This window comes from Notamacropus eugenii, chromosome 7 (assembly GCF_028372415.1).
Source record: "Notamacropus eugenii isolate mMacEug1 chromosome 7, mMacEug1.pri_v2, whole genome shotgun sequence".
Taxonomy (NCBI): Eukaryota; Metazoa; Chordata; class Mammalia; order Diprotodontia; family Macropodidae; genus Notamacropus; species Notamacropus eugenii.
Window position 1 is genome coordinate 168,669,920 of NC_092878.1, and position 27,258 is coordinate 168,697,177.

The 27,258-nt window shown below is 48.8% G+C and overlaps 2 protein-coding genes across 5 annotated transcripts in view; one reads left to right on the top strand and one right to left on the bottom strand.

Moving 5' to 3' along the window:
- Positions 1 to 3,289, top strand: part of MTUS1 (microtubule associated scaffold protein 1) — a 106,962-nt gene extending 103,673 nt beyond the window's left edge. For all 4 annotated transcript variants that reach the window (XM_072625604.1, XM_072625605.1, XM_072625606.1 and 1 more), the window contains 2 exons: positions 583 to 680; positions 909 to 3,289. In XM_072625604.1, coding sequence (XP_072481705.1) covers positions 583 to 680; positions 909 to 1,122 — 312 coding nt within the window. In that variant the 3' untranslated portion in view covers positions 1,123 to 3,289. The remainder of the gene's footprint in view (positions 1 to 582; positions 681 to 908) is intronic.
- Positions 3,290 to 4,287: 998 nt separating this feature from the next.
- PDGFRL (platelet derived growth factor receptor like) overlaps positions 4,288 to 27,258 on the bottom strand; it is a 32,860-nt gene continuing 9,889 nt past the window's right edge. Inside the window, exons 3-6 of the mRNA XM_072625608.1 lie at positions 11,779 to 11,930; positions 7,600 to 7,890; positions 6,434 to 6,573; positions 4,288 to 4,894 (exon numbers count right to left, since the gene is read on the bottom strand). Of these exons, the coding sequence (XP_072481709.1) occupies positions 4,706 to 4,894; positions 6,434 to 6,573; positions 7,600 to 7,890; positions 11,779 to 11,930 (772 nt within the window). The 3' untranslated portion in view covers positions 4,288 to 4,705. The remainder of the gene's footprint in view (positions 4,895 to 6,433; positions 6,574 to 7,599; positions 7,891 to 11,778; positions 11,931 to 27,258) is intronic.

A 27,258-nucleotide genomic window follows, 5' to 3' on the forward strand; every position in this document is an offset into this window, starting at 1 on the left:
GAGCAGGGAGGATCTGTGCCCCTACATGTGTGGAGCAGTTGCCAGCCTCTCTCCTGAGCTCTCCTGGGATGCAGTCTGCCTCCTGCCTGTCAGGACCTCTCTGACTGTCAGTGGCCTCATGGCCACTCTGCCCCTCATGGGGAAACTAGAAGGCCAGCATGGCATTGCCATTGGTATTCACTGGCATCAGTGTCTTGCAGTGCCAGACAGGCCCAGAGCAGCTGATGGGCCCCAGGTGCACGGTCAGACCCCTTCCATTCTTTGTGGGCAAGGATCATGGTGGGAAAGTGGCCTGGCTGCCCCAGTGGCTTCAAGCAAAGGTAGGGGGCACTTGGCAGAGACACTGGGGAGAGGATTCTTAGTCCAGAGTAGGTTTGGCCCAGCTGGGAGTTGAGGTCTCTGCCAGTTCTGATATTCAGTGACCCAGATGCTCACCTGGCTGGGTCCTGGCACACATGGTCAGAGGCCAGGGCCCTTCTGTGCGATCAGGCTCTGTGAAGGTGTGTGTGCTAAGCTCAGGGTGGGCAAGGTTTGTCTTTGCCCAAGTACATGAGCTCTAACCACTGGCTGCTTTGCGTCAAGGTGGACAACAACACAGCCCTGGTGGACAAGCTGAAGAAAGTCGAGCAGGAGAATGAGGAGCTAAAAGCGCGGATGGACAAGCATATGGCCATCTCCAGGTGGGATCCCCAGCCCAGGCTCAGGGCCTGGTTGCCTTCCCCCACCCTTGCCTCTCTCCCTCCACCCTTGCCTCTCTCCGTCTCCCCTCCCCTTTCCTCTCCTCCCTCTCCTGGGGCTTCCACAGGGCCTAGGTCACTTACTCCATGTTGCTGGGCCTTCATACCCCTGAATTCCAGACCTGTGTGTTGGACACCCATGTATCACCCCATCCCCTCCTCCTCCCTTAGGCAGCTCTCCACAGAGCAAGCCGTCCTGCAGGAGTCGCTGGAGAAGGAGTCCAAGGTCAACAAGAGGCTGTCAATGGAGAATGAGGAGCTGCTGTGGAAACTTCACAATGGGGACCTGTGCAGCCCCAAGAAGTCTCCCCCCTCGATGGTACTGCCTTTCTCCTCCCCAAGGAACTCGGCCTCCTTCCCCAGCCCCACAGGCTCCCCTAGATGACCCCTCTGGGGCACGGATGGACAGCCACCTGGGAGCGCTTTCCAGTGGCCACCCGGGGACTCACAGCCAGCAAGGGCCTGGTGAGGGCATTCAGGTGGCAGCTGACCGGCCTGCCCAAGCCCATGGACAAACAGGCATGGTTCGTTGGGCAGCCCTGCAAGGTTTCAGGAATGCCACCTGCGCAGGCACGCAGGCACAGACATTGATGCACAGAGCACTTGGCGAGCCAGCCATGTCTTGCTCGCTGCCTTTTTCCCCCACCTGGGGGAGAACCAGCTCAGGGCCTCTTCGTGGAGAGTATAACCTTTCTCATATTCCTTGTCACAGACACTTTTCCTGTGGGCTCATGGGAGTGGGGTGGACATGGGGCTTGCTGGTGCCACCACCTGTGGCTCTAGAGGGGAAGTGGAGAGCTGTGGGATGGGCGTGAACACACGAGTGGCTGTGCCAGGGACAGCTGCAAGGACACCTTGGCCATGGACACCTTGGGGGAGGGAGGAGAACAGGCTGCTTGGGAGGATGGGGACCCTGGCCCAAGGCCTTTGGGTCTGCATTCTGGGGAGGATGGACCCTTCAAACAGAAAGGCCAGTTGTGGGAACTGAAATGAGTATGAGATCCTGTCATTTTTAATGACCCCTTAGCTCCCAAACAACACAAGTCTCTGGTTCTGGTCCACCTTTTTAGCTACAGAGAGAGGTGAACACTGTCTCTCCCCTGAACCCCCAGGAGCATGGCTTCTTTCTTGGGGCTCAATTCTGGGCTGCTGCTTCTAAGGAAAGAGAGGCAGGGATCCCCCTGGAGCTCTACCCTCCTCCTCATTTCTGACTTGCTCTGAATGGTCACCCAGAGGCGGGAGCTACCTCTCCTCTCCTCTCCTCATTCTCCTCTCCCCTGTCTTCCCTCATCGTCTTCTCCTTCCCTCTCCTTTCTAAAGCCATGACACAAGCCTTCTACCTCCTTTTCTCTGGGACGAGGGCAATTAATATGCTCACCCAGAACCAGCTCATTTTCCAGGCTCAAAAGTCCTTTCCCCCTGCCAAAAAAAGCCCGAGGCCAGATTCTAACATTATAAACTATTGAGAAATCCAGAACTAGCTAATTTAGGGAAGTGGCATGGGAGAGTCACTGATTAGCAGAACTTGAGAAGAGGCCAACCATAGCCCTGTGTTCAAAGGCAGAAATGCCCTGGGAGATGAGGGATTGGCTAAAATGAGCCAGATGGGAGCTCCAACCAGCAGCTCGAGCTCCTTCTTGGAGAAATTCTGGGGAGAGGGCCGAGGGGTCCATATCAGAGCAGTTGTCCCTTTCTGACTTCCACAAGACCTTCCTCAGCTCCCCCAGGCTCCTTCTCCACCCCAGGCAACCTTGGGGACCAGAAGAGCAGGGCTGCTTTCTCCTTGTCTTTGAAGCTGTTGCTGTGTTGCCAATGAGCTAGGAGTCCGGGAACCCTCAAGGAGTTGCCATGCAGATTTTGGACACCAGGGGGCGAGTCGAAGTTCAGGCAGCACGTTGATTTGTAACAATTCCTTCTTTTGTCTCATGTTTAATCTCCGATGTTCTGTTGTACATGTAATCTTTCCATTTGTAGGAATGGTAGGAAAGCCAGCTCCCTTCAGCCTCCAAGTGGCAGTGGGGGCTGCTGGAACCTCTGCCCCCACCTTGGAACCATCCTTGGTCTGGCCAGTCCCCTGGGGCCAGGCATCCCATGACATAGAAGGCTGCTGCAGGGCTCAGGGGTCTGGGGACACATGTGCTGCTCCAGTCCTGAGTCAGACAGGAGATAGCCGATGAGGAGGAGAACAGCTCTTTGGAGATGCTTTCTGGATGGTGCTGAGGCCAGGGGGCTACCTGGGCACAGTCAGGCTGATATAGCTCAGTCAATGCCAAGCTTCCCTGATGGTGCCCAGCTGGGCCACCCTGCCCACATGTGTGTCTTCCACCCCTGTCAGGCCCTGGCACCTAGGAGTTCAAGGAGTTCAGAACCCCACCCCAGGCATTCTGAATCCTGGAAGGTGGGTCCTTGGGGCTAGAATTGAACCCTCACTGCTAGCTGCTCCTTAGAGCTTCTGATTGCTCTGAATCGGGGGCTGGGGCTTGAGAAGGAACTGATGTATTTTGGGTTGTGTGTGTTAAAATAATAAATAAAAATTGCACTTAGCTTTCTTATTGCTGGCCAGTCTTCTATGGTTCTCCAAAAATAAGCCACATACGGTTCAAGTATGACTACTGGGGGATTTAAATACCCCTAGGGGGTGGGCACCCTTCCAACTTGAGGGCTAGGATCCTACAGGGGTCTTGGGCAAGTGACCTTACTGGGCATGTTTTCTCATGTATTCATTAGGGGCCTCTGAGTTCCCTCCCAACTTGAGAGCATGGAATCTGTGATGCGGGCTCTATGTTCCAATTCTATTTCCATGGAGTTACGGAGATAGTCAAAAAGAGGGGAAAGGGCACTCTGGCTTTAGAATCAGGACCTGAGTTGAAATGTGCCTCTGAAGCTCCTGTCTATGGGACCTTGAGCAGGACTCCACTTTGCTTCTTTCATGAATGGGCGGGGGGTTAGGTGATTTCTGATGTTCCTTTCAGTTTTAATATCCTATGAACTGTGACACTCTACCAAGAATTTGGGGTAACACTCCTTTTCTCCTGGAAGGAGCCCAGTGGAGCATGGTCCAGACAGCACTGGGCTTGGGAACCTGAGATTGTCTGTGCTCAGACGCTGACCTACAAGGTGGTTGGGGCAAGGCATTTCTAGCCTCTGTTTTCTCATCTGTGAAATGGGTATAGTAACCCTCAGCTGCCCCTTGGGGCCCTGGTGAGGAGGTGGATCCCAATATGAGGTGGTGTGCTAGGAGGCACGTTGGGAGCTCAGAAGTGGGATAGGGCTCTGCTGTCACTGTGGGCTCTGGGTGCGAGATGTGATCAGGGTTCTAGCCCATTTGACCAGCAATATTCCTGAGCCACCTTGCTTAGAACTCCATGTTGGGAGGTCCCAGCAGGGCAGGCCTTGGAGCCCTTGGTAGGAGCTGCCAGGATCCCATAATCTAGGGTACATGGAAACCAGTTCGAAAGTGGACTTGAACCTGACACAGCCAACAGGAAGAAGTGTTTGTGGGTCCCAGGGAGTGGGTGGCCCCCTGGCTTAGCCAAGACTGCTCAAGCCATTTACCTTTTAAGCAAACTTGCTGTTTTATTCAGGGATTACATTGTTTAACTCCATACTTATGAGTGTTCATTCAGGACCAACAGTCAGAAGTGCATACGTGTGCTCTGATCTGGCTGGGGCCTTTGTCTGAGACCCCCACACACGGGGACAGAAAGTTGGGCAACAGCCTTTGGCTAAGCACAGATCCAAGTAAGCTGGCAGGGCTGTGACCACCTTGCCTCAGTTTCCCCATCTTAAGATGGGGGGGGGTCATAATAGCACCTACCTCCCAGGACAATTGTGAGGCCCAAAGGAGACACAATTTGTAAAGCACCTTGCAAATCTCAAATGGCTAGATCGATGTTAGCTGTTAGCATTCAGAGTTCCTTCCACGAGACCAGGTCTTGGAATGACTGGCCCTCTCTTCCCCGTCTGCCTCAGAGAAACTGCACAGTAGTGGCTACAGTGGTCTGCCCGTGCAGGTTCTGGGCTGTGCACATGTAGTAGCCAGCATCGATAGTCTCAAAGTCCTGTAGCGTGAGGATGCTCTGGGACAGCCGCGTGGTGTGCGCAAGGCCTCTGCTAACCAGTCTCCATGTGTCCTGGATCGTCACAGGCCTTTCATCCTGTTTCACAAAAGAGGGTGCACATGGGTTCATGAGAAAGGAGGGACCAGGAGCCCTGGGGAGCAGAGGCCGGCCAGGGTGCCCAGCACACCACTGTCCTCACCGGCTCTATGCCTTTGAGGGTGACCATCCCGGCTTCTCGGGACTTAAAACCATAGTTCATGAGCACTCCTGGAGCCCTGGGAGGTCGAGAAAAAGAATTCCATAGGAAGAACAGGGCTGAGTAGACTCTGATGGTCAGTGACAGAGTACCCCCCCCCCCCCCCCGGGGACCACAGACTCTGCGTGGCACTGAAGGATATAGGGCAGCAGATGAATGGGAGAGGAGGGTGAACAATGTCTCTGGAGCCACAGGCTCTACTTCTAATTCTTGGCTTTGTCATTTACTACCTGCATGGCTCTTCTCTGAACCTTAGTCTACCCATCTATAAAAGGAGATGATTGATCTAAGATTCCTCCTAGCTCTAAATCCTATGGCAGAGTGGATAATGTCCTAATGAGAGAAGATGGTACATACAGGAGGATCTTGAGGATGTGGCAGTAAGGTGGCTGGCAAAGGCTGGGAGGCCTCTGAAGCTATAGCAGGCTGGTGCCTGAGCCTGGGGTCCAGAGGACAGTGGGAGGGTGGCTGACAAGACCCAATGACCATCCATCCCTGTGATCTCTGAATATCTCCCAAACCGAAAGGGGGCCCCATCCCTGGAGGTCTACTAAGGGAGGCTGGCTAGCACTCACAGGACCCTGGTCCCTTCTGTGGATTCTAGATCCCATCTTTGGGACCAGGAAGGTGGGACTGGGACTGGGCAGTGTCAATCTTCTCCCTCTCCAGCCCTCCTTCCAAAGCCTTATTTTATGTTCAGCGACCATTGGTGGTGGGGGGCAGGGAAAGGACTGAGCTGAGCACTCAGCAGACCCCAGCCAGATGAGATTTCTAGGCTCATTCACTCCAGGTGGAAGGGGAGATAGTCACATTCAGCTCCTGTGGTCTAGAGCTGCGGTCACCAAGGCATGCCTCTGGGGGATGCCCCTGTCCCTGCAACCCCCTTGCCTGTGATGATGGCCATAGTAGGGCTTTCTTGGGACTCCCACCCACCCCCACTCAGTGCCCTCTCTCCTCTGGGCAGAGAAGCTCCTCCCTGGGTGACCCTGGTTGAGGCCCTTCCCCTCCCTGGGTCTGAGAGAGCTGGACAAGGCCTCTGGGATCCCTTCCATCTCTAGACCTGAGGATGCAGGAGCAACTGGCCACTGTGCTGGAGAAGGCTGCACCCAGAGGGGGAGCCTGGAGCAAGCTCCCTGCCACATCCTGGCTTCGGGGCTGGGCAGCTGGCCACAGCTGTGACCCAAACATGAGGCGCACACCTTGTCTCAGAGTCCTGAGCCTGGTTTGAGTCTCCCCATAAACTCCTTGAGATGGGGCTGTCTGACCTTTTTTGTACCTTGACGCTTAGCCCAGAGTCTGGCACAGCAGGCTTGGTGCCCACCTGGCTGACTAGGTGGGAGTGTCAGCAGGCTCTCAAGGGAGGAGCGGGGGCTAATTACCTTCAGCCCTGGATATATCCACCGGAACTCCACCTCTACATCTGGCTCACCCAGCACGGTGCACAGGACCGTGATGTCGTCCCCGCCGCTCACTTGGTTGGAGGAAGCCACGATGGTGGTGGAGGGGGGCCCACTGGGGACTAGCAGACACACGAGACTCAATCAAGGACATAGGAGGAGTCCCAACCCCACCCTCCCTGGGATTTGAACCCTGGTTTCTAACACTGCCTGGCTAGTGATTTGCATTGGACTGACCCTCCTTTGGCTTTTATGCCCTGGAGGAGGCGGTGTCTGTGCCCCTTCCGCTCTCAGCCCCACAATGATATCGCTTTACAAGCAGCCTACCTTCTCCTTTTGAGGAGAGACAGCTGCACTGCCTGGATGTGGGCGAGCCAAGGGAGGAAAAGGTGTACAAGGACAGCAGGTGTGGGGCTAGCCAGGGGTGCATAGGGAACAGGGATGGGGAGCCTGGAGGGTAAAGACAAGAGGGGACAACAAGGGGACCATGGACTGCTGACTGAGCTCAGAAAGCAGAGGGCCAGGGCCAAAGATAAGCTCCAAAGGGAAGTCTGAAATAGCCTGAAGGAAGGGGCATGGCCTCTCAACTCCTCAAGGGTTAAGGTAGTGAGCTCCCCATCATCACTCAAGGGAATCAAGGCTGTTTGGCTAAGACACAGTAGAGGGGGCTTTTGTTTGGTTCTGGGGCGGACCTGATGCCTCTGTACTTTCTTCTAACTGACATTCTGTGGTTCTAAGGGCTACATGCACTTTGCCCTTGATTCTCAGCCCTCCCCTTGGAAAAGTGGCACCCCAAAGCTTCCATTCCCCATAAGGGTCCTTGGCTACTGATCCCAAGCACTACCTCCCTTTCCGGGAGAAGTCCCCTAAGCATTCTCTGCCTCAGTGTCTACCTCTGTAAAATGAACACAGAGGAGCTGGAAAGGTCTCAGGGCCACCCTATCCAGTCTGTACCTGGCCAGGAATTCCTACTCCATCCCAGATAAGGGGCCATGCAGCTTCTACTTGAATATAGTCAGAGACGGGAGCTTACTACCTCAAAGCAAATGCCACTCTTGGGTAGAAGATGATCCACTTTCCCTAAACTTCCTGCAGGTGTGGAATCAGGCAATCATGACCCTTGGAAAGAGCTTCATGATAGCTCTTACCTTCCACATAGAGTAGCTGGTATTTGATGGAGATTTGGGGGGCCCCATGGGCCTCTGCCCTGCAGTAGACCACCCCTTGGTGTTCGGGCTGAGGGTGAAGGTAGACAAAACCTCTCTTCATGTCATAAACGATGCTCCCATTGCTCTGGATCTGCTTGGCTGGGAACTCCCGGTGTAGGGTGACCTTGGCTGATGGGACAGTCACACGGCAAGGGACGACGGCTTCTCTGTCGGGGTTGAGGTAGACCACACCAAAGTAGTTGGGAGAAGGCACAAAGAGCTCCCCTTTCTCTGCAAAGGGAAGCGCGTGCACCATGGTTAGTCGGGGTCTCCCACACAATCCCTCCAGCAAGAGCAGTACGGCAGAGGAAGGACACCTACCATGTTGGATCTGTTACCAAAGAAAACTACGGTCCCTTTTCCATTTATTGATATCCATTGATTTCTACATCACACCCACTTCCTAATGGGTTCCCTCCTCCCTCTCCCACCCAGAGTGTTGTAGTTTATAACAAAAGATAGAGAAGAACGGGGACAGGGGGACAGAAGACAGTGCAGCCCAAGTAGCCAACACATCCACCAGGTCTGAGAGGATATGCAGTTTCCTGCACCCAGAGACCCCCGCCTCAGCAGAGAAGGGAGGGGAGGAGGTGGATTTTCTCAGCCCTTTTCCATTTCTCCCAAAGGAGGGGCAGCGCAAAGCAAATCCCTAGCCAGGCAGTGTCGGACCAGCTTTGGTCTCTAACTTCTGCTGTTGGCCTTTCTTTACATTGTTATACTTTCTGTCTCCACTGTTTTTCTGGCTCTGATGACTTCACGCTGCATCCTATTTCCCTATGTGTCTGATATAACAGTGATACAGTATGATGTACACACACCATGACTTGTTAGCCATCCTCCAGACAATGGATGCCTACTTGGTTCCTGCCTCTTTGCTCCTCTAAAAGCATTTCTGTGAATATTTCAGTGGGTGGGGGAACCTCCTTGTGGTATGTTGCTGGTAGTGGGATCTGTGGACCAGAGGGGATGGCTCTTTCAGTTACTTCCTCCACATAACACCCAGTGGCTTTCCAGAATGGTTGGACCAATTCCACCTCCAGTCACGGTGAGCCTCCCACTGTCCCTCCAATATTGACCCTCTGTCATCTCTGCCCTCAAACGTGAAACCCCAGAGTTCTTTGAATTTACGTTTCTCCTACGAGTTGTGATTTGGAGAAATCTTTCTAATGTGTAATTCTTCATTTGGGAAGAAAGGAGCACTTGTTCTAACAACCTTCCAAAGCACATCTCCTGGAGTAGGTTGGAGGAGTGACATGGAGTTTGGCTTTTAATTCCAATATGGCAGCCCCCATTTATGTGCCCATTCTTTTGCTGATGAGGTTCTCCACACTGATCAAGGTTGTCCTGTGATGATCTATGTGATGCTGGAGGCTCAGCTGCTTCTGGTTTGATAGGACATGGCATAGGCTTCTGGGTAGCTGAGGGCCACCCCAGCATAGGAGACATCATCACTCATGTCAACGACTAGAAGAGGCAGTGGGCCGACCATGTGTCCAACGTGGCGGGAAGGCCTGAAGCAGGTTGGGGTACTATTGGCATCTAACCTAACCCATGCCTGGACAGGCATGGTTCCCCTCTGAACACTGACAAGTTCTGATGCAGCCTCTGCTGGGAGCCACCCAGTGATGAGGAACTCACTACCTCTCACAGCACCCTTTCTACTCTGGAATCACCCTCATGGTTAGTCAAGCTTTCATTCCATCGAGCCATTTTACCCTGTTGGTCCCTGTTCTGTTCTCTGGGACAAGTCTGTCTCTTTCATGTGACTGATGGTCCTTTAAATGCTTGTAGACCATCATGCTCCTCTCCCCTCCCCCTCCAGTCTTCTTTAGGCTAATCACCTCCAGTGCTGACACCCAGTTGTCATATACCCTCAAGGAGCTTGTGATGTGGTCCTACCGTGTGAGGAACAGATGAAGCAAAGATCTTTGGCTGCCGAAACCTCACAAGAGTTCTTGGACACGTCGGAATGGAGAAATGGGCAATGGTGATTTCATTATAAATCACTCCAATAACAGCCCAGTCTGGAATTAACTGCACACAGTCAGCCTGCACTCCCACACACCAACAGGAGCAAGTACAGAGGGAAAAGTCAGGACCTGAGTTCTAATGCTGATGCTCATGGCTGCCTTCCTCCAACCCTCCCACACCACACTGACAGGAAGCAGGACAGTTAAGCTTTTATTTTTTTTTTTATACAAGAGAAAAATGAGACTCACTGGTGGTGACCTCACTGGCCAAAGGACACACAAGTGAGAGAGACAAACAGCTGGATTCAAAGCTGGGGGTCGTGATGGCAAGCTTGGTGCTCCGTCTGTTACAGCACACTGTGAGCCATCATCACTGGACTCTGAGACGCGCGTAGCGGCCCTGCAGAGCACGTGGTGTGGGCATTGTTACCCCTTTTACAGGTGGGGAAATGGAAGCTGAAAGGAGCGAAGTAAGTAGATCAACTTCCTTTCCCAGTTACAGTTCTCTGATCCACACTTCTCCGAAGTGAACATCAAGGTGGCTTAGTGGGTACAGCACCAGCCTTGGATTCAGGAATACCCAAGTTCAAAGCCGGCTTCAGCCACTTCCCAACAGAGGCAAAATGGGAAGGTGAAGTCACTTGTCCAGGGTCTGACAGTACAGGCCTGACTCCTAGACTAGCCCTGTCTGCTGGGACAGAGCACCATGCATGTTGGGGAGAAGGGAAGGAATCTGAGTGGGACAGAGAGAGGGGCTAAGCTTGGGTAGAGATGTGCAAGAGAGGAATTCAGGAAGCAGGGCACAGGCCTAGCCCAGAAGCATGATGGGGAGTGGCTTTCATCTGGACACTGACTCCTCTCTCTCCTCCCTCCTTGTCTCTCTCTCCCTCCGTCTGTTTCTCTCTCCTCCTTTCCCCACCCCTGTGCCTCTTCCTCCCTCTGTCTTTCTGTCTCTCTTTCTCTCTCTCTGTTTCTGTCTCTGTTTCTCTGTGTGTCTCTCTGTCTCTCCTTCTCCCTTCCTCTATTTCTCTCTCTCTCTTTCTGCCTCTCTGTTTCTGTTTTTCTCTGTGTCTCTCTCTCCTCTCTGTCTCTCTTGTTTCTCTCTTTCCCTCTGTCTCTCTGTCTCTCCCTTCTATCTCCTCTCTTCTCTCCCCCCTCCTCTTTTCTTCCCTCTCTCTTTGTCCTCCCCTCACATCAGGAAGATAATTTCTTGACTTTCTTTAATCATAACATTAACTTTTACCAGATGGAGAGTCCCCTGTTGGGCTAAATCCTTCTCCCATATGGCAATCTCCAAAGACTTGAAGGTGCCTCTCACTCCCACCCCCTACCCGGAGCCTTCACCAGTCTCCTTAGCATCTTGGATCTGGAGTTGCCTGGGACTCAGTTTCCCCTTCTGTAGCACAAGAGGACCGATTCCTGCAGTCCATCCTCTTGGCCTGCAAGGTGGTGAGCTCTTTCCTCTGCTCCTAGCTGTGCACCTCATGGAGCTCTGGGACATGGAGCAGCTCCTTCCAGAGCAGCCAGGCCCTTCTAGAACCTGCCCCCCACTCCCCAATTGGATCCAGGTGCCATTCCTCCACCCACACAATTATCTAACTGGATCAAGTAAGGTAATATTATTTATTATCTCATGTGAAGAAGTAGGGAGCTGTGGAAGGAGCTAGAGGACCTCAGTTCAAATCCTGACTACTTACTACCTTAATCAAGCTATTTCAGTTCTCTGGGCCTCAGTTTCCTCATCTGTAACATGTGTATGTGAACAGATCAGAGGGCCTCTGAGCTCTCTTCCTGCTCCACATCTGTGACCTATGATGTGATCACAGGGCTTGAGGATGGCTCTGGGGCTGACGCCCCTGCCATCTGCCACATCTCCTGGGGAAGTGTCTGGGGTCTTGGCCTGGCTGGGAGTCCCTGGAGGGCAGCAGGCCCACATGGGGCCTTTCTTGGCTCTCCACTGCTCATCCCCAGGAACTGAAGTCACACCCCACCCCCATCCTCCAGTGACCTCCCTGTGGCCCACCAGCTTGGTCCTCGGCCCAGGTACCGCCCCAGGAAACTGAAGAGCTGGGTGGGGTGAGCCTGGGAGAGCCCCTGGCTGGCAGGAGGGCCTGGCACAGACACAGCTGCCAGGGCGCCCGTGTCTCACCTGTGAAAAAGATGTAGGTGGCACCGGCCTTGGCGTCATCCTTCCTGCATACATAGCCAGTACATATCTGCAGCCAGCAGCTGTACTCCCCGGTGTCGGCAGCCGAGGCATTGACCAGGACCAGCTGCCCATACCGGTCATGTTGCTTCACACTAGTCATCAGACAGACACAAGGCGGGGTCAGAACTTGGTGGGGAGAGGGGCTCCTCTGCCCTGCCCCCCCATGCCTCACTGGGTGGGTCAAGCTATCCGAGGTGAGGACATCCTGCTGACTGTACAGTGTGTCCAGGGAAGAGGAAGAGGAAGGAAAGGTTGGGTGGAGGGGGGAGTGATGGCCAAGCCTGGAGACTGATTTTCATTTTCAGCTCTTAGAAAAAAGAGAGTGGAACAGTCATCTCCCCTTTAAGGAAATCACAAATAAATATTGTTTACAAAGGAAGGAAACTCCCCAAGACTTCCAGGAGGAATTTGTTAAGTCAGAGCTCTACCCATTGTCCTTGGCAAGAGTAATTTAACCAATTCAAGATGGCGTCTGATGATGGGACTGGGATTTCTGGATAGGAATGACAGGTTCTGAGGCCTCCCATCCTTCACTTCACCAGTGACCAGGGCCCCACCCAGCACAGGCTGTGGGACACCCTTCTCTTTTCTGCTCTCTTCCCCCTACAGCTGGACACTGGCCTTGCCCCCATTCCCGCCTCTTCTTGGCTCCACTCAGACCCTGCAGCCTGCACTGTTCTCCTGGTTCTGCTGACTTACTCTGTATCAGTTCATGTAAGTCTTTCCAGGTTTTTCTGAACGCTGCCTGCTGATCATTTCTTAGAGCCCAGAGGTGAAGCTGTTCTGTCATTTCTGACTCTTTGCGACCCCATGTGGAGTTTTCTTGGCAGAGATATTGGAGTGGTTTACCATTTCCTTCTCCAGCTCACTTTACAGATGAGGAAACTGAGGCAAACAGGGCTAAGTGACTTGCCCAGAGTCACACAGCTAGTCAGTGTCTAAGGTCAGATTTGAACTCAGGTCTTCCTGGCTCCAGGTCCAGCTGCCCTAGCCCAATAACACTTCATCACAATCATACACCACAACTTGTCAGCCATTCTCCAACTGATGGGCATCCCCTCAATCTCCAATCCCCTCCAATCTCTAATTCACCACCACAAAAAGAGTTGCTATAACTATTTTGTGCCCATGGATCCTTTCCCATTTTCTCTGTTCTCTTTAGGGTATAGACCTAATAGCAGTGTTACTGGGTCCAAGAGTCTGCACAGTTTCATAGCTCTTTGAGCATAGTTCCATTTTGTTCTCCAGAATGACTGGACCAGTGCACAGCTCCACCAACGATGCATTAGTTTAACTGTTTTCCTCCATCTTTTCCAGCACTTGCCATTTCCTTTCTTTGTCATTGTAGTTCATCTGATGGGGGTAAGGGGGCATCTCAGAGCTGTTTTAATTAGTATTTCTCTGTTAGTGACAGAACCTTTTCTCATGTGACTATCGACAGCTTCGATTTGTGCTGAAAACTGCCTTTCACATTCTTTGTCTGTTAGTTGGAGAAATGGCTCTTATTTTCATAAATTTGGCTTAGTTCCCTATATATTTGAGAAATTTGCTGTCATTTTGTCTCCCAGTTTCCTACTTTCCTTCCAATTTGTGCGCATTGGTTTTATTTATTTGTTCAAAATCTTTTTTTAATTTTAGGGAATCAAAATTGTTAAAGCATCTAAGTAGAGCAGCAGAAAGAGAGAGTACTGGACCTTGAATCAGGAAGACCTGAGTTCAGATCTGGCCTCAGACACTTCCTAGCTGTGTGACCCTGGCCAAGTCACTTAACCCTATTTGCCTCAGTTTCCTTATCTGTAAAATGAGCTGGAGAAGGAAATGGCAAATCATTCCAAGAAAACCCCAAAAGGGGTCACAGAGTCGGACCCAATTGAAACGATTAAACAGCCATCAAAAATGTCCAGACAATAGGTTAAAACCTAGAGTTTAACTGTAGGGGTGAGGACTAGACCCATGATTTCATTGGTTCAGAGAACTCTCAGATGGGTAAACTCCTTCTACCAACGTAGGTTGGCACCCCCTTCTGATCTTATGTAGTTTTAGAGAATAGTTTAGAGCAGAGGTGTTTAAAGTAGGGCCCAGAAGCTCCCAGTGTCCCTGAGCTAGGTTAAAAAGAAATTGGGAAATATTTTACAAATTAATAAAAATACAATAGGACATAGCTACAGTTAATCTGTGGTTTTCTAAGTCAACAGCACAAAGGGATCCCTACATACAGTTTAACGTCCCCCCCTTCTCCTATTACGTGAGGTTCATACCACTGAAAGACTAGGTGATTTTCCAGGGGCCCAGAGTCAGTCTGGGTCAGAAACAGGACTTTATTTAGGCCAGTTCTCTATCTACTACATCACACTGCTTCTCTGTTTGGCGGAAACACCTAGAATCCAGAAGAACTTCAGTGGTGGAGGACTTAAAATGGGAAATTCTCTTCCTGGATCTGATTTTCCCCATGAGGGAATCCCAGAAACCCAGGAAGGGATTACTGAGTGAAAATGATAAGACTTTGAGCGAAAGTAAGCACTTCCTCCTGAAAGTTGGTGATAGAGAGGGAGAAGAAAGTCAGGTATCAGCTAGATTTGGAGGTACCTTAGATTTGGAGAAAGCAGATTTCAAAGGGTTCAGAGGAATGGTCATTCAGTCTAGGGAAGAAAGAAATAAAGGAAGGAAGGACTTATTTAATCTCATTTGAGCCTCACATCAACTCTGAAAAATAGGTGTTATTATGGGGAAACTGAGGCAGACAAAGGTCACACAGCCAGATCTGAACTCAAGTCTTCCTGACTCTAGGCCCAGTGCTCTATCCACTGTGCCACCTGGAAGGAAAGAGGGGTTGTCCTCAAGAATGAAACACTCAAGACACAAGGAAAGAGAATTCCATAAAGAAAAAGGGAACATTGTCCAAAGAGAGTGGCAGAGTTATTCAGGGGTCTCACCCACTAAACGTGATTTGTTAAAAGACACATAAAGCACAGAACAGCCTCGATATCGTGACGATGAGCAGCTGGCAAGGACTCCATGACCCAAGCCCGTTGTAAAGGCCCCCTGATGAAAGCTGCTGCCCGCCTCCGGAGAGGGACTCCAGGGAGTCTGAGTGCAGGCTGAAGCAGGCTTTGTTCACTGTATTGTTGTTGCCCTCTTAAAAAATAATTAATTGTTTATTTCTAGTTTTCCACATTGACTTCTATAAGATTTTGAGTTTTAAATTTTCTCCCCTTTCCTCTCCTTTCCCTTTCCCCAAGACGGCGTGCATTCTGATACAGGCTCTGCTTATACATCCATATTAAACATATTTTCACATGAGTCATGATGTGAAGAAAAATCAGAGACAATGGAAGAAACCACGAGAAAGGAGAAACAAAACAAAATAATGAAAGAAAAGGGGAGCCACTCGTCTGCTTCCATCTGCATTCAGACCCCAAGTTCTTTCTCTGGATACGGACTGCGTTTTCCACCATGAGCCTTTTGGAGCTGCTTTGGATCCTGGCATGGCTGACAAAAGGTATGTCTCCAGATCGGTCACGGAACACCAGCTCTTGTTGTTCTTTTTGTTTGGGGGTTTTTTGCAACATGGATAATATGGAAATGCTTTGCATGTCTTCACATGTATAATTTATATCCTCTTCCTTGCCTTCACAATGGGCGGTGGAGGGAGAGCAGGAGAAAGGGAGGGAATTTGGAACTTTGATTTTTAAAGAAATGAATGTTTAAAATGAATAAATTAAAAAATAAGTTATAAAAAATAAAAGTAGAGATGACAGAAGTGAGATCAAGCAGCACAGGGAAATGCAAACATCTGAGAATGATGTTAGGGACTCTGCTAAAGCTCAGGACAAGCTGGGCTCTCAAGAGGAATCTGGGACCAAGAAGTGAGCTTTTAGTGAAGCACATTAAGACAAGAGGAAACTCCGAGTAGGCGCTCCTTCCCAGAGGTGATGGGTCAGCGAGAATGGATGTGAGAGAGAAAACTCCAGCTCCATCTAAATGGTCCTGAAGCTGACCGAACAGCTGGGACTCACAGAAGAGGCACTGAGTGCTTGGGGGCAGCTCCCAAGGAGGTCTCCAGTGGGATGCCCCAGGCGTTTATGTTGACTTTCATCGTTTTATCTAGTTATCAATTCTCTCTGTTTCTGTTTAATCTGTCCAGCACAGGGAGGACTGGAAAGGATGAGAAGATGCCTCCTCTCAAGCAAGGAGATAATGGGAGGTCACCCAGCTGCCTGACTGTGAGGACTCAGATCTTTGGCACACTGGATTGGCAGTGATCTTAGAAGGATGGAGCCAGGAGAGCCACCCGCTGCAGGGCAGGGAGACTCACGGGTGCCTCAGCGATCAGTCGGAGAAAGCATGGGTCAGTCATGGACACTGGCCAGCATGGCTTGGTCTTGAGCAGGCCACGGTAGGAGGATCCTGCTACTTTTTTGTAGCCAGGTTACTAACCTGGTCAGTGGACTGGGGGAGTGGGTGGATATCACTGACTTATATTTTATCAAAGCATTCAATGAAGGCACACACTTAGATTAGAGCATAGAGAACATCCTGAGACCACAATGCTGGATGGAACCGAGAACACGTTGGATGAGAAGACTTTGGGAGGACAGACCATTGTGGTGAATTCAAAAAGACAAAATTTAATAGAGATGAACGCTACTACATTGGCAGCCTGCTAACACGCCACCCCAGATAGCTCTCAGACCAACAGTGATCAGCCACACTCTTGGCCCCATGAAGTCCATGGTATAATCCAAGCGTAGCAATGTGGAGCTCCTGAATTTTCCCTTATTTAACTCGGTCTCTGCTTTGCTTGGCCCCAGCCTCCTTTGTTGCAACGGCTGCTGGTCATTAGCCTGCCTCAAGTCTCTCCCCACATTCAGCCACCAAAGAGATTTTCCTCATGCTTAGGGCTGATCATGTCTCCCCCTCCCCTCCACTTTCTCCCTCTCCTCTCCTGTCTCCCCACCTCTCTTCCGCCCCCTCCTCTTTCTCTTATCTCTCCCCCTCTCTCTCCCCTCTCCTTTCTCTCTCATGTCCCCCCTCCCTCCTCTTCTCTCTCTCTCTCTCTCTCTCTCTCTTTCTCTCTCTCTCTCTCTCTCTCTCTCTCTCTCTCTCTCTCTCTCTCTCTCTCTCTCTCTCACACACACAGACACACACACACACACACACACAGACACACACACACACACACACACACACACACCTCAGAAACATCCTCTCTCTGTCCTGTAGGCCTGAAACATTCTCCTTCCTCGCTCTGACCACTGACCTCCCTGGTTTCTTTTAAGTTCCTACTGAAATCCTGCCTTTTGCGGGAGGCTTCCCCAGCCACTTTGAATTTCAGCACCTTCTCTCTGTTGATCGCTGCCCATTTGTCTTACTCGTACATATGTTTTCCTGTTGTCCCTCCCCATCAGCGTGAGCTCCTGAGGACTGCGTCCATCTTTTGCCTTTCTTGTAGAAAGACATGGTGCCTGACACATAGTAAGCACCTAATAAATACTTTGTTTTGTTTTGAGGTCATTGGATTAAGTGACTTGTCCAGGGTCACATAGCTAATAAGTGTCTGAGGCTGGATTTGAACCCCTGATTCCAGGATTGCTGCTCTTTCTGTGGCACCTTAATAACTATGTGTTAAGTGGCTCCCAAATCTAGCCAATCAAGGACTTTTTGAGGACCAACACTGATGAGCAGGTTATCTGCCTTCACCCAAATTTTTGATAAAAATGTGCAGTACAAGACCAGGGAAAGAGCCCTTGGGCACTCCACTACAGACCTCCTTCTGAGGTGCCATCTAGTCATGAGTGACTGTTCTTTGGGATGATCAGAGGTCCCAAAGCCCCAAAATGGAAGGACCCCAGAGACCGTCTATTCACCCTTCTGAATGAGCATCTAGACTGTTGCCAGGGTTCCTCTGTCAAGCTTTCAGACCTATCCTTGACCAGCTCTCCTCTTTTGAAGGCTGCACCCCAGCCTTTCTTCCCCCTGGATACTGGCTCCAGCCCTGGGAGTCATCCACATCCTCAGCCTCTGATTGGGCTCCTCCTAGGGCCGCCAATTAAGGAGGGCACACACCCAGGCCAGCCAAGTTTCTAGGCTACTCTCCAATCTATCTGCCATGTCCTAGCCTGGGGCCCTTCATCTTGGCCCTCCCCATCCCTTCCTTTCCTTCTCAGCTCCCTTTTGACTGTTATCTTCCTCTATTCCAATGTAAGCTCCATGAGGTCAGGCTTGGTCTGTCTTTCTGCTTTCTTAGCACAGTGGATGGCATGGAATAAGAACCTAATCAATGTTTGTTGACCGACTGAGTGACACACTGAAAGTCAGGATGTTTGATCTCCTCCAAATATGCTTTGGAACCCTCTCCTTGTCTCCAGGAAAGACCAGGTCCTCTGGCTCTTCCCATTCCTGGGATAGGAGCTGCTCAAGTTCAAGTCCCGAGGCCCAGCCCAATACCAAGAGCAGATGTTTGGGCTCAAAATGCTTTTTCCACACAACAACACTGTCTCTCTTGCAAGCCACAGGCTGCCAACTGTTTTTAATTAAAGACAAACACATCAAAACTCAGTGAAAATAACACCCCCGGTGCCAATATGTGGGCTGTGGGAACAGGTGGCTCCAAATCCTGTTTCCAGTGCCATCTTGGTCTGTCAAACCACCCACTTGTCTGGCAAAAACAAATGCCTTGGCTTCCAGCAAGACAGACAAGTGACTGGCTTGTGTGGGAGCCCAGATCCCTTTCTCATGTCAGAACAGGAAAGACAGCAAATAAGGGAAAAAAAAGAGGGGGCATAGACTTTGAGGAACTGATGGGGAGAACACTGGTCTAGGAGTCAAAAGACAATATCCTACATCTGACTACTTTTGGGACCCACAACAATCCACTTTGCTACTCTTGCCTCAGTTTCCTCATCTACAAAACGGGGATTACAAATCTGACCCAATGACCCTTGTTCAGTCATTATAGAGGAAGAGCACTACATCCTAGAACTTAGAGTACCAACAACCACATTACGCAACTGGAGGAACTGAAGCTCGGTATTTCTTTAAGAAATTGAACTCTGTGTCCTTGGGGGATCTTTAAAAAGAAAAAGAAATTAAACTCTGTTGCGCAGATCTATTGCTAAAAGATTTTGTTTCTTCCATTGTCTTACAAATTTGTAAATAAATGAACAAATATATAAGTAAACACTCATCAATAAATATTCCACTTCAATAAATAAGAAAGCACAAGAGCTTCACCACTGCTACGATCAACAGGTCACCGGGACAGCGACCTCCAACAGTCCTGGGCAACGCCCTTCTTGCCCCTCCTGCTCTACTTCCCTTTTATATATTTTGCAACTTTCAGAGTTATATCCATTCCCACACCTGCCCAGCGTCCGTATCAACTGTGGAAAACAGGGCTGAGGGTTTGATTACATCAAATATAAACATTTTTGCATGAACAAAATCAATGGAGCTAAAATTAGAAAAGAAGCAAGAAATTGAAAAAATATTCATAGCAAGTTTCCCTTATAAAGATATGTGTATATACATATATAATTGCTAACAAAAAAGGACACTGATCCAAATTCATAAGAGCCATTCTCCAGTTGATAAATGGTCAAATGATATGAACAGGTAGCTTTCAAAGAAAAACAATCCAAGCTATTTAAACTGCTAATAATTATAGAAATGCAAATCAAAACAACTCTGAGATGCCACCTCATGCCTACCTGATTGGTGCCATAGAAAATGGCAAGGAGGGGTGTGGACAGGCACACACATGTACTGAGATTTTCCCCTTGTTTTTGCAATTTTATATATATATATATATATATATATTATATATGTGTGTGTGTGTGTGTGTGTGTGTGTGTGTGTGTGTGTAGGTGTGTGTATTAATCATGTACTGTTGATGGAACTGGTCTAGCCATTCTGGAAAGTAATGTGGAATTATACCTCCTTAAGCCATTAAGCTGTGTAGACTCAGTGATACCACTCCTGCATCAAAGAGAGAGGAAAGGGTCCCATAATGACAAAATTTATAGCAGCTCTTTTGCTGGGGGTTGAGAACTGGAAACTGAGGGTGCGCGCCCATCACCTGGGCAATGGCTAAACAAGCTGTGGGACATGATTGTGATGGAATACTAGTATGTTATAAGAAATGAGGAAGGGGATGGTTTTAGAGAAACCTGCGAACACTTGTATGAACTGATGAAAACTGAGGGGAGAGGGAGGGGGAGGAAGGAGGAGGAGAAGGCAGATCTGCATTGGAATTAAAAATGTAAATGGAAAAGAAGTTTGTGCCCCAACAGACACACACAAAGCCAACTCTCCCAAAGACAAGTCAACTACTTCCTCGGAACACCAATGGTCACGTTCCTGCTGTCATCTCTGGGTCCTGTCATCTCTGGGACCAATGACCTGCCACCCTGGCGCTTGAAGGGCACCACTGCCCATTCGGAATACCAGGTTGTGGGGCTTTCTTGGTTGCTCCTGGTGTATGTGATGAACCTCTTTGGGTCTGGGGGCCCAAGCTAAGGGGGCCTACCCCTGGACCCCCAATCTACTTGTCTTTGGGGTTGCTTCCTCCCATGAGTCAGAGAAGCCCAGATTAGGGAGATGATTCCCAGGGTACCCCAGGAGAAGTACCAGAGCTCAGGCCTGACCCCAAGTTGTTAGACATTATTGAATCACTCCTTATTCCAGTTTCTCCTTTGCCATCTCATTTTGGTGTCTGTGGGTTCTCTGGGTCAATGTGAGCTGGGAACCAGCCCTAGCAGGTCCTATCAGGCTTCAAGTACAGGTCACTGGCTATTGAAGGACCAGCATGGCTGAGTGCCAAGGAGCCACAGCAGAGAGACCTGGCCCCAGCAGCTCCTGGGCTCCTCTCAGGACCACTATCAGTGGGAACAGAGGGAAGGGCTCTGACAGGGAAAGCCACGGCCCCAAGTACCAAGGTGACCATTGGTATGATGGAAATATCTTTGGTGCCCTGCCTGGGTCTGTCCTGATGGCAGTTTCAGCTGAGCAAGGAACCTAAGAGACCCAATGGAGACTTCCAAGGAAAGATGCTATGAGTGTGACCTGCAGACAAGGGGGTCCTTCCAAAATCCTTGTCCACATATCCCTTCCTTCCAGCTCCCAGTGTCTACCTTCCCATGGTTAACAGATGAGAAACATCAAGTCTTTGTGTAAATTGGACCCTAGCAGCCAGGAGAGAAGGGGAGGGGAGGGGAGGAGGGAGGGAGAGGAGAGGAGAAGAGGAGAGGGCTTCTGCTTGCTGACCCATCCAGATGAGCCAAAGGCCACTGTTTTCTGGGCTTGGCTTGCCTTGGTTTGTAAACATTTCCTACTTAAATAAAAACAAGTCATCTCTTCTCTTTGAAGTCAGTCCCCAGCCCAGACTCTGGAAGGATGCCTGGGAGGCCCGATAAGGCTGGAGGGGAATCTGCCTTTGTGGGGTTTGCTCGGGAGGGCAGTACAGGACGCTGAAGCCAGCTGTGGCAGAACCCCTTGCTAACTGGGCCAGGATTGGCCAGCCAAGGAGGAGCCGCATGACCGTCCTTAGGTTGGTCTTGCTGCCTTCTCTGACTTGGTCATTCTGTAACCTGGTTGCCTCTGGTTGACATTCTGGAATTCTGACAGTGATCCATGGGAGAGGGAAGGTAACTCTGCAAAGCTAGAAAGGGTCCAAGGACCCCTCTTGGGGAGGAAGTACAGTGAGTTAGAACAGAACAGGGGATTTGCAGCCAGCTAACCTGGGGTCAGTCTTCAGCTCGGCTACTTAGTTCCTGCAGTTCAGAGCCTCATTCCTTCTCTGTGAAATGGGAATGATTGTGGGAAAGCTCTCTCTGGCCACCATTGCCCTATACGTACATGTTGTCTCCACCGTTAGAATTTACACTCTTTGAAGGCAGGGACTTAGACTTTTGTATGTGTAGCCAGTGATGGAGACTGGAGAGAGCTTCTATATTCCACTACATGAGACTTCCTCTTATGGACTGTTCTACCTTGAGTTATAGTCATGGTGATGGTGATGAAGATGATGGTGGTGGTGATGATGGTGGTGGTGATGATGGTGATGATGGTGATGGTGATGATGGTGATGGTGATGATGACTAGTATTTACATATCACTCACGTCTGCAGGATGCTATGCAAACGTGATATTCTGGGAAGCACAGAAGCTAGGATCACAAGCAAGAATCACCTATGTAGCAAAATAAAGTCTAGTCCTGGGGGGTGGGGAGGGCTATTTAATGAAGGGAGGATTTCAAGCACACCTGACTGAAAAGATCCGAGCGGAATAGAGCATTGGACATTGAAACACGAGACTCAAGAGAAGTATCAAAAGGTAAACAGGAAGGAGAAATCAGAAGGGGCTAAACAAGGTAAAACTGTTACTGTCTTATACGGGGAAAGGATACATGTAACCCCTTAGAACATCATCACTAGGGCTGTTAGAGGATGTCTACTCAGACCCAGGGTCTGGGTGTGATTCTGTTTTATTGGGCTGGTCTCAAAAGAGAAGGGCAGGGTGTGAAAGAAAAATGCACTGGGAGGAGAGGGAAGGAAGAGGAAGAATGGGGCACATGAGAAAGCATTTATGCAATGGAAGACATGGGAGGGAATGAGTGACACTTGAACTTCTCTCTCATCTGAACTGGTTTAAAGAAGTAAGGATAAACATGTTCCCAGGGTTGGGAACAGAAACATCTTCCTCAATAGGGATATCAGAAAGAAAGGGGGAAAATAAGAGAGAGGGTACTTTAAGAGGCACACTGGCCAAAAGCATAACAAACTCTAACAGGGCCAAAAAGAGGAGGATGAGCATAAAAAAATAGGATGGGAGGAAATACTTTGTAAAGTATTTGAAAAAATAGGCAAAGAACGAGTCTAACCAAATTTCTTCTGTGACACAAACATGGTGTTGAACCAGGGAAAGTCAAGACAGGAAGAAAACCGTGGACCAACTCCCCAAGGGATACAAACGTTAAATAAAATACGATCGTCCCAAAGATGTTGTGAAGAAAGTGAAGGAAGAAGAATGGGTAACTTTTTTGCAGGGGATAGGATGGTTTCCCTAGAAAACCCTAGAGTCAGCTAGAGAACTGAGTCATGTACAACTTTGATAAAGTTGAAGGATGTACAATAAATCCATGTCTATATATATTACCAACAAAATCTAGCAGGAATAGCTAGAAAGAGAAATTCTACTTAAAATAATTGCAATCTGTATAAACTACTTGGGAGTCCGCTGCCACAACACACATAGGAATTGTGTAAACACAACTGCAAAACACTCTTTACACAAATAAAGACAATCTTAGTTGTTGAAGAAATATTAATTGCTTATGGGTAGGCCAAGCCAATATAACAAAAATTACCATGTTACCTAAATGAATTTACTCATTCAGTGCCATACCAATCAAACCACCAAAGAATTACTTTCTAGGGTGAGAAAAATGTAACAACAAAATTCATCTGGAGGAACAAAAGGTTAAGAATAGCAGGGGAGTCCACTTTTAAAAAGTATGAAGGACGGGGCCGAGCAGTACCAGATGTCAAACATACTACAAAGCTGCAATCAACAAAAACAGAGAAGTTGATCCATGGAACAGATTAGGTACACAATAGACAGCATTAATGTGCACAATAACCTAGTGCTTAATAAGTCCAGAGATCCCAGTCACTGGGGTGAAAACTCACTACTTGACAAAAACTGTTCGGAAAATTGGAAAGTAGTCTGGTAGAAACTAGGCATAGGCCAATATCTCACACTGGACAAGATGATCTCAAAGTGGGTTCATGATTTAAGCTTAAAAAGTGGTATCAGTGAAGGAGGGAAGAAATTACATGTCAGATCAATGGGAAGGGGAAGAGTTCTTCACCAAATAAAAGACAAAGAGGTCCATATAATTTTGATTACATAACATTAAAAAGTTTTTGCACAAACAACACCAATGCAGCTAAAATGAGAGGAAAAGCAGGAAACTGGGAAATAATCTTTGCAGCAAGTTTCTCTGATAAAAGTCTCATTTCTAAAATTAGAATTGGGAACTGAGTCAAATTTACAAGAACAAGAGTCATTCCTCCAAATGATAGTTAACGCTGAACAGGCAGTTATCAGAGGGAAAAAATCAAATCTATTAATGGCTTATTAAAAATACTCTGAATCATTAATAGATAAATGTGAATTAAAGCCACTCTGAGGTGCCACCTGATGCCCAGATTAATTAAGATGGCAAAATAAAAAAGACAAATGCTGGAGGGGATGTAGAAAATTAGGTACACTAATGCACTGCTAGTGGAGCTGTGTATCCAACTATTCTGGAGGACAGTTTGGAACTATGCCCAAAGGGCTATAACACTGAATGCCCTTTGATCTAGTAATACTGTTACTAGGCCTATATCCCCAAAGAGAGCAAAGAAAATAGGAGAGGACATATGTGCACAAAAATATTTTCAATAGCTCTTCTTAAAGTGGTAACTAAGAGAATTCCTATCACCTGGGCAATGAGTCAACATAGTGTTTCCTATGAATGTGATGAAATGCTATTGTGCTGTAAGAAGGGATGCAGGAGATAGTTTCAGAAAAATTGGGATGATCCGAATGGACGGATGTAGAAGGAAGTGAGCAGAACCACGAGGACAATGTACATGATGACAGCAATATTGTAAAGGCAGTCAACTCTGAAAGCCTTAGTAAAACTCTGATCAATACAATGACCAACCACATTTTCAAAGGACTCATGATGAAAATCCCATCTACCTCCAGTTAGAGAACTGATGGACTCAAGCAGATTAAAGCATTTTTTGTTCTTTCTGTATTTTTCTTGCCTTTTTTTTGGAGGGTAGAAACATGGCTAATGCAGAAATATACTTCGTATAATTATATGTATAATGGGTATCATCTTTCTTGCCTTCTTTGTGGGTGGGCAAGGGGGTGGAATGAGGAAGAGAATTTGGAACTGAAAAGAAATTCTTAAAAAAGATGTAAGAAAAAAGGAAATGCTACCCATCTACAGAGAGAGAACTGGTGGACTCAGACTGCGCAATAAAATAGATTTTTTCCTTTATTTTTGTGTCTTTTTTTCTCTTCTCAGAACACAGTCAATGCAGAAACATATTTTTCATGACTTCATATGTATAATGAGAATCATATTTCTTGTTTTCTCAATGGGTGGGGAAAGAGGGAGAGAATTTTGAACAAAAATAAATTAATGAATTTATTTTTAAAAGGGGAGAAGGGCACATATATACCAAAATATTTATAGTAACTCTTTTAGTGGTGGTAAAGAACTGGAAACTGAGGGAATGCCTATCAATTGGAGAATAGCTGAACAAGTTAGAAAAATGTGATGGAATACTCTGTGCCATTGGAAAGGATGAAGGGGAGAGTTTCAGAAAAACCTAGGAAGACCTGTGTGAACTGATACAAAGTGAAGTGGGCAGAACCAGGAGATCATTGTACACAGTAACAGTAATATTGTAATGACAATCAACCGTGAAAGGCTTGGTAACTGATCAATACGATGAGCCACCACCATTCCAAAGGACTCGATGAAAAATGCTGCCCTCCTCTGGAGAGTGAGTGAATGGACTCAGAGGGCTAAATGAAGCAGATTTTCTTTTTCTCTTTCTTTGAGTATTTCGGCAACGCTGCTAATGTGAAAATTTGTTTTGCTTGACTACACATATTTATCACGGGTTTTATTTTTCATGCCTTGTCAGTAGGTTGGTGGATGGGGTGTTAGGGGGAGGGAGAGAATTTGGAGATAAAATAAAAAGAATAAAAAGTCTTTGTGCTTTAAATAAGAGACAGAAAAGAAAAATCAGTGGCCTTGGGGAGGATGAATTGGAGCCTGGAATCAGGAGACTGAATAGGACACTAGTACTGCAGCCCCACAGAGAGGTTCTGTGCCAGCTGTGCCAGACTGCCTCCTTCCCAGGGTGTCTCCCCAACTGTGGTGTCACGGAAGGCGTGGGGGACCTTGGATTCATGACCCCTGGACTCCAAATTCAGGCCAAAGCTGGAATCCTCTCTGCAGCCGCTCCAGCCTGTGCTTGCATACCTCCAACGATGCAGAACTCAGCACTTTCACTGCACTTGGAGACAGCACTGCTTTTTAGGGAGTTTTTCCCCCAAGTAGTTTGGATTGTCTCCCTCTCCTTCCAGGCCCTGCAGCCAGGTTTGCCTTAGCACTATGTCTTAATCATGCCTCCAGTTAGTGGCAAGGATGCCTTTGTAAGGAGTTGGTTTTCCTATCCCTTTCTGTGTCCCTTCCACACTAAGTAGGACATAAACTGGAGAGGGTCCAGGGGAGGGCAAGATGCCCAGGATGATGAAGAGTCCCACATCCATGACCTATGAGAAGGAAGAAAAGATGTCTAACTTGGAGGGGAGAGAACTCAGGGAAGCTATGAGAACCATCTCCAAGTATCCAAAAGGCTCCCATTTGGATCAGGGATCAGCCTCATTCTGCTTGACTCAAAGAGAAGGAAGGACCCCCTTGGAGGGGAGAAGGAGCGGCCTATCAGAATCCTCTCAGAGGGCAATGGGCTCTCCTCCCTGGAGACCTCCCAGCAGAGGCCAGAGGCCCACTTGTGGACTGTGTCACAGAACAACTTCTTTGTGGTCTGTTCTAACTCTGGGGTCCTGGGACTGTCTTGTGCTGATTTTCCCTGCCTGTCCCCTATGGCCAGCTCCCCAGTGGTGTCCAAGGGAGGAGTGGTCAGACCTGCTATGCTGACAGACTGCCGATCACACCCAGGCTTGGCTCTGCCTGTTCTGGCAAGCCTAAGCCATCCACCGCTAGTCCCAAGGCTGGTTCTGTGGCCTGCCAAGGAGTCCATAGGGTCATCTGACATCACGGCGAAAAGCAATTTGGGGGAACCAATTGAAGAAGAATGAAGTGAAGCTGAGATGGTTTAGAAGTCGCAAGAAAACAGGTTGGGTGGGTCAGAAAGCCCTTTAAAAGATACAACTGGCTGAGCAGCGAAAGGAGGTGAGTACCCTATCACTGGAAGCATTCAAGAAGTGATGACCATCACTAATATTACAGAATGGATCCCTGCCTGCGTGCATCCATCAACACCAAGAAATGCCAACTGCCTTGCGGCTATGCACCCGCTGAGAAGACAGCAAGTCCAATGGCTGATTCCTGGGTGTTCATCACATGTTGCTGGGTCTGTCCCCCATGACTGGGATGTTCTACCTCCATCTCCACCTCGTGGCTTCCTTTGAGCCCCCACTAAAATCGCACCTTCTACAGGAAGCCCTTCCCAGCCACCTTGGTGCTAGTGCCTTCCTTATGTGGATTGCGGCTCTGTGATCCTGTAGGGAGCTGGGCTGTACATAGTTACCTTCCTGTTCTGTCCCTGTTAGACTTTGAGCCCCCTGAGGGCAGGGGCTGTCTTCTGCTTTTTTTTGTCTCCCTAG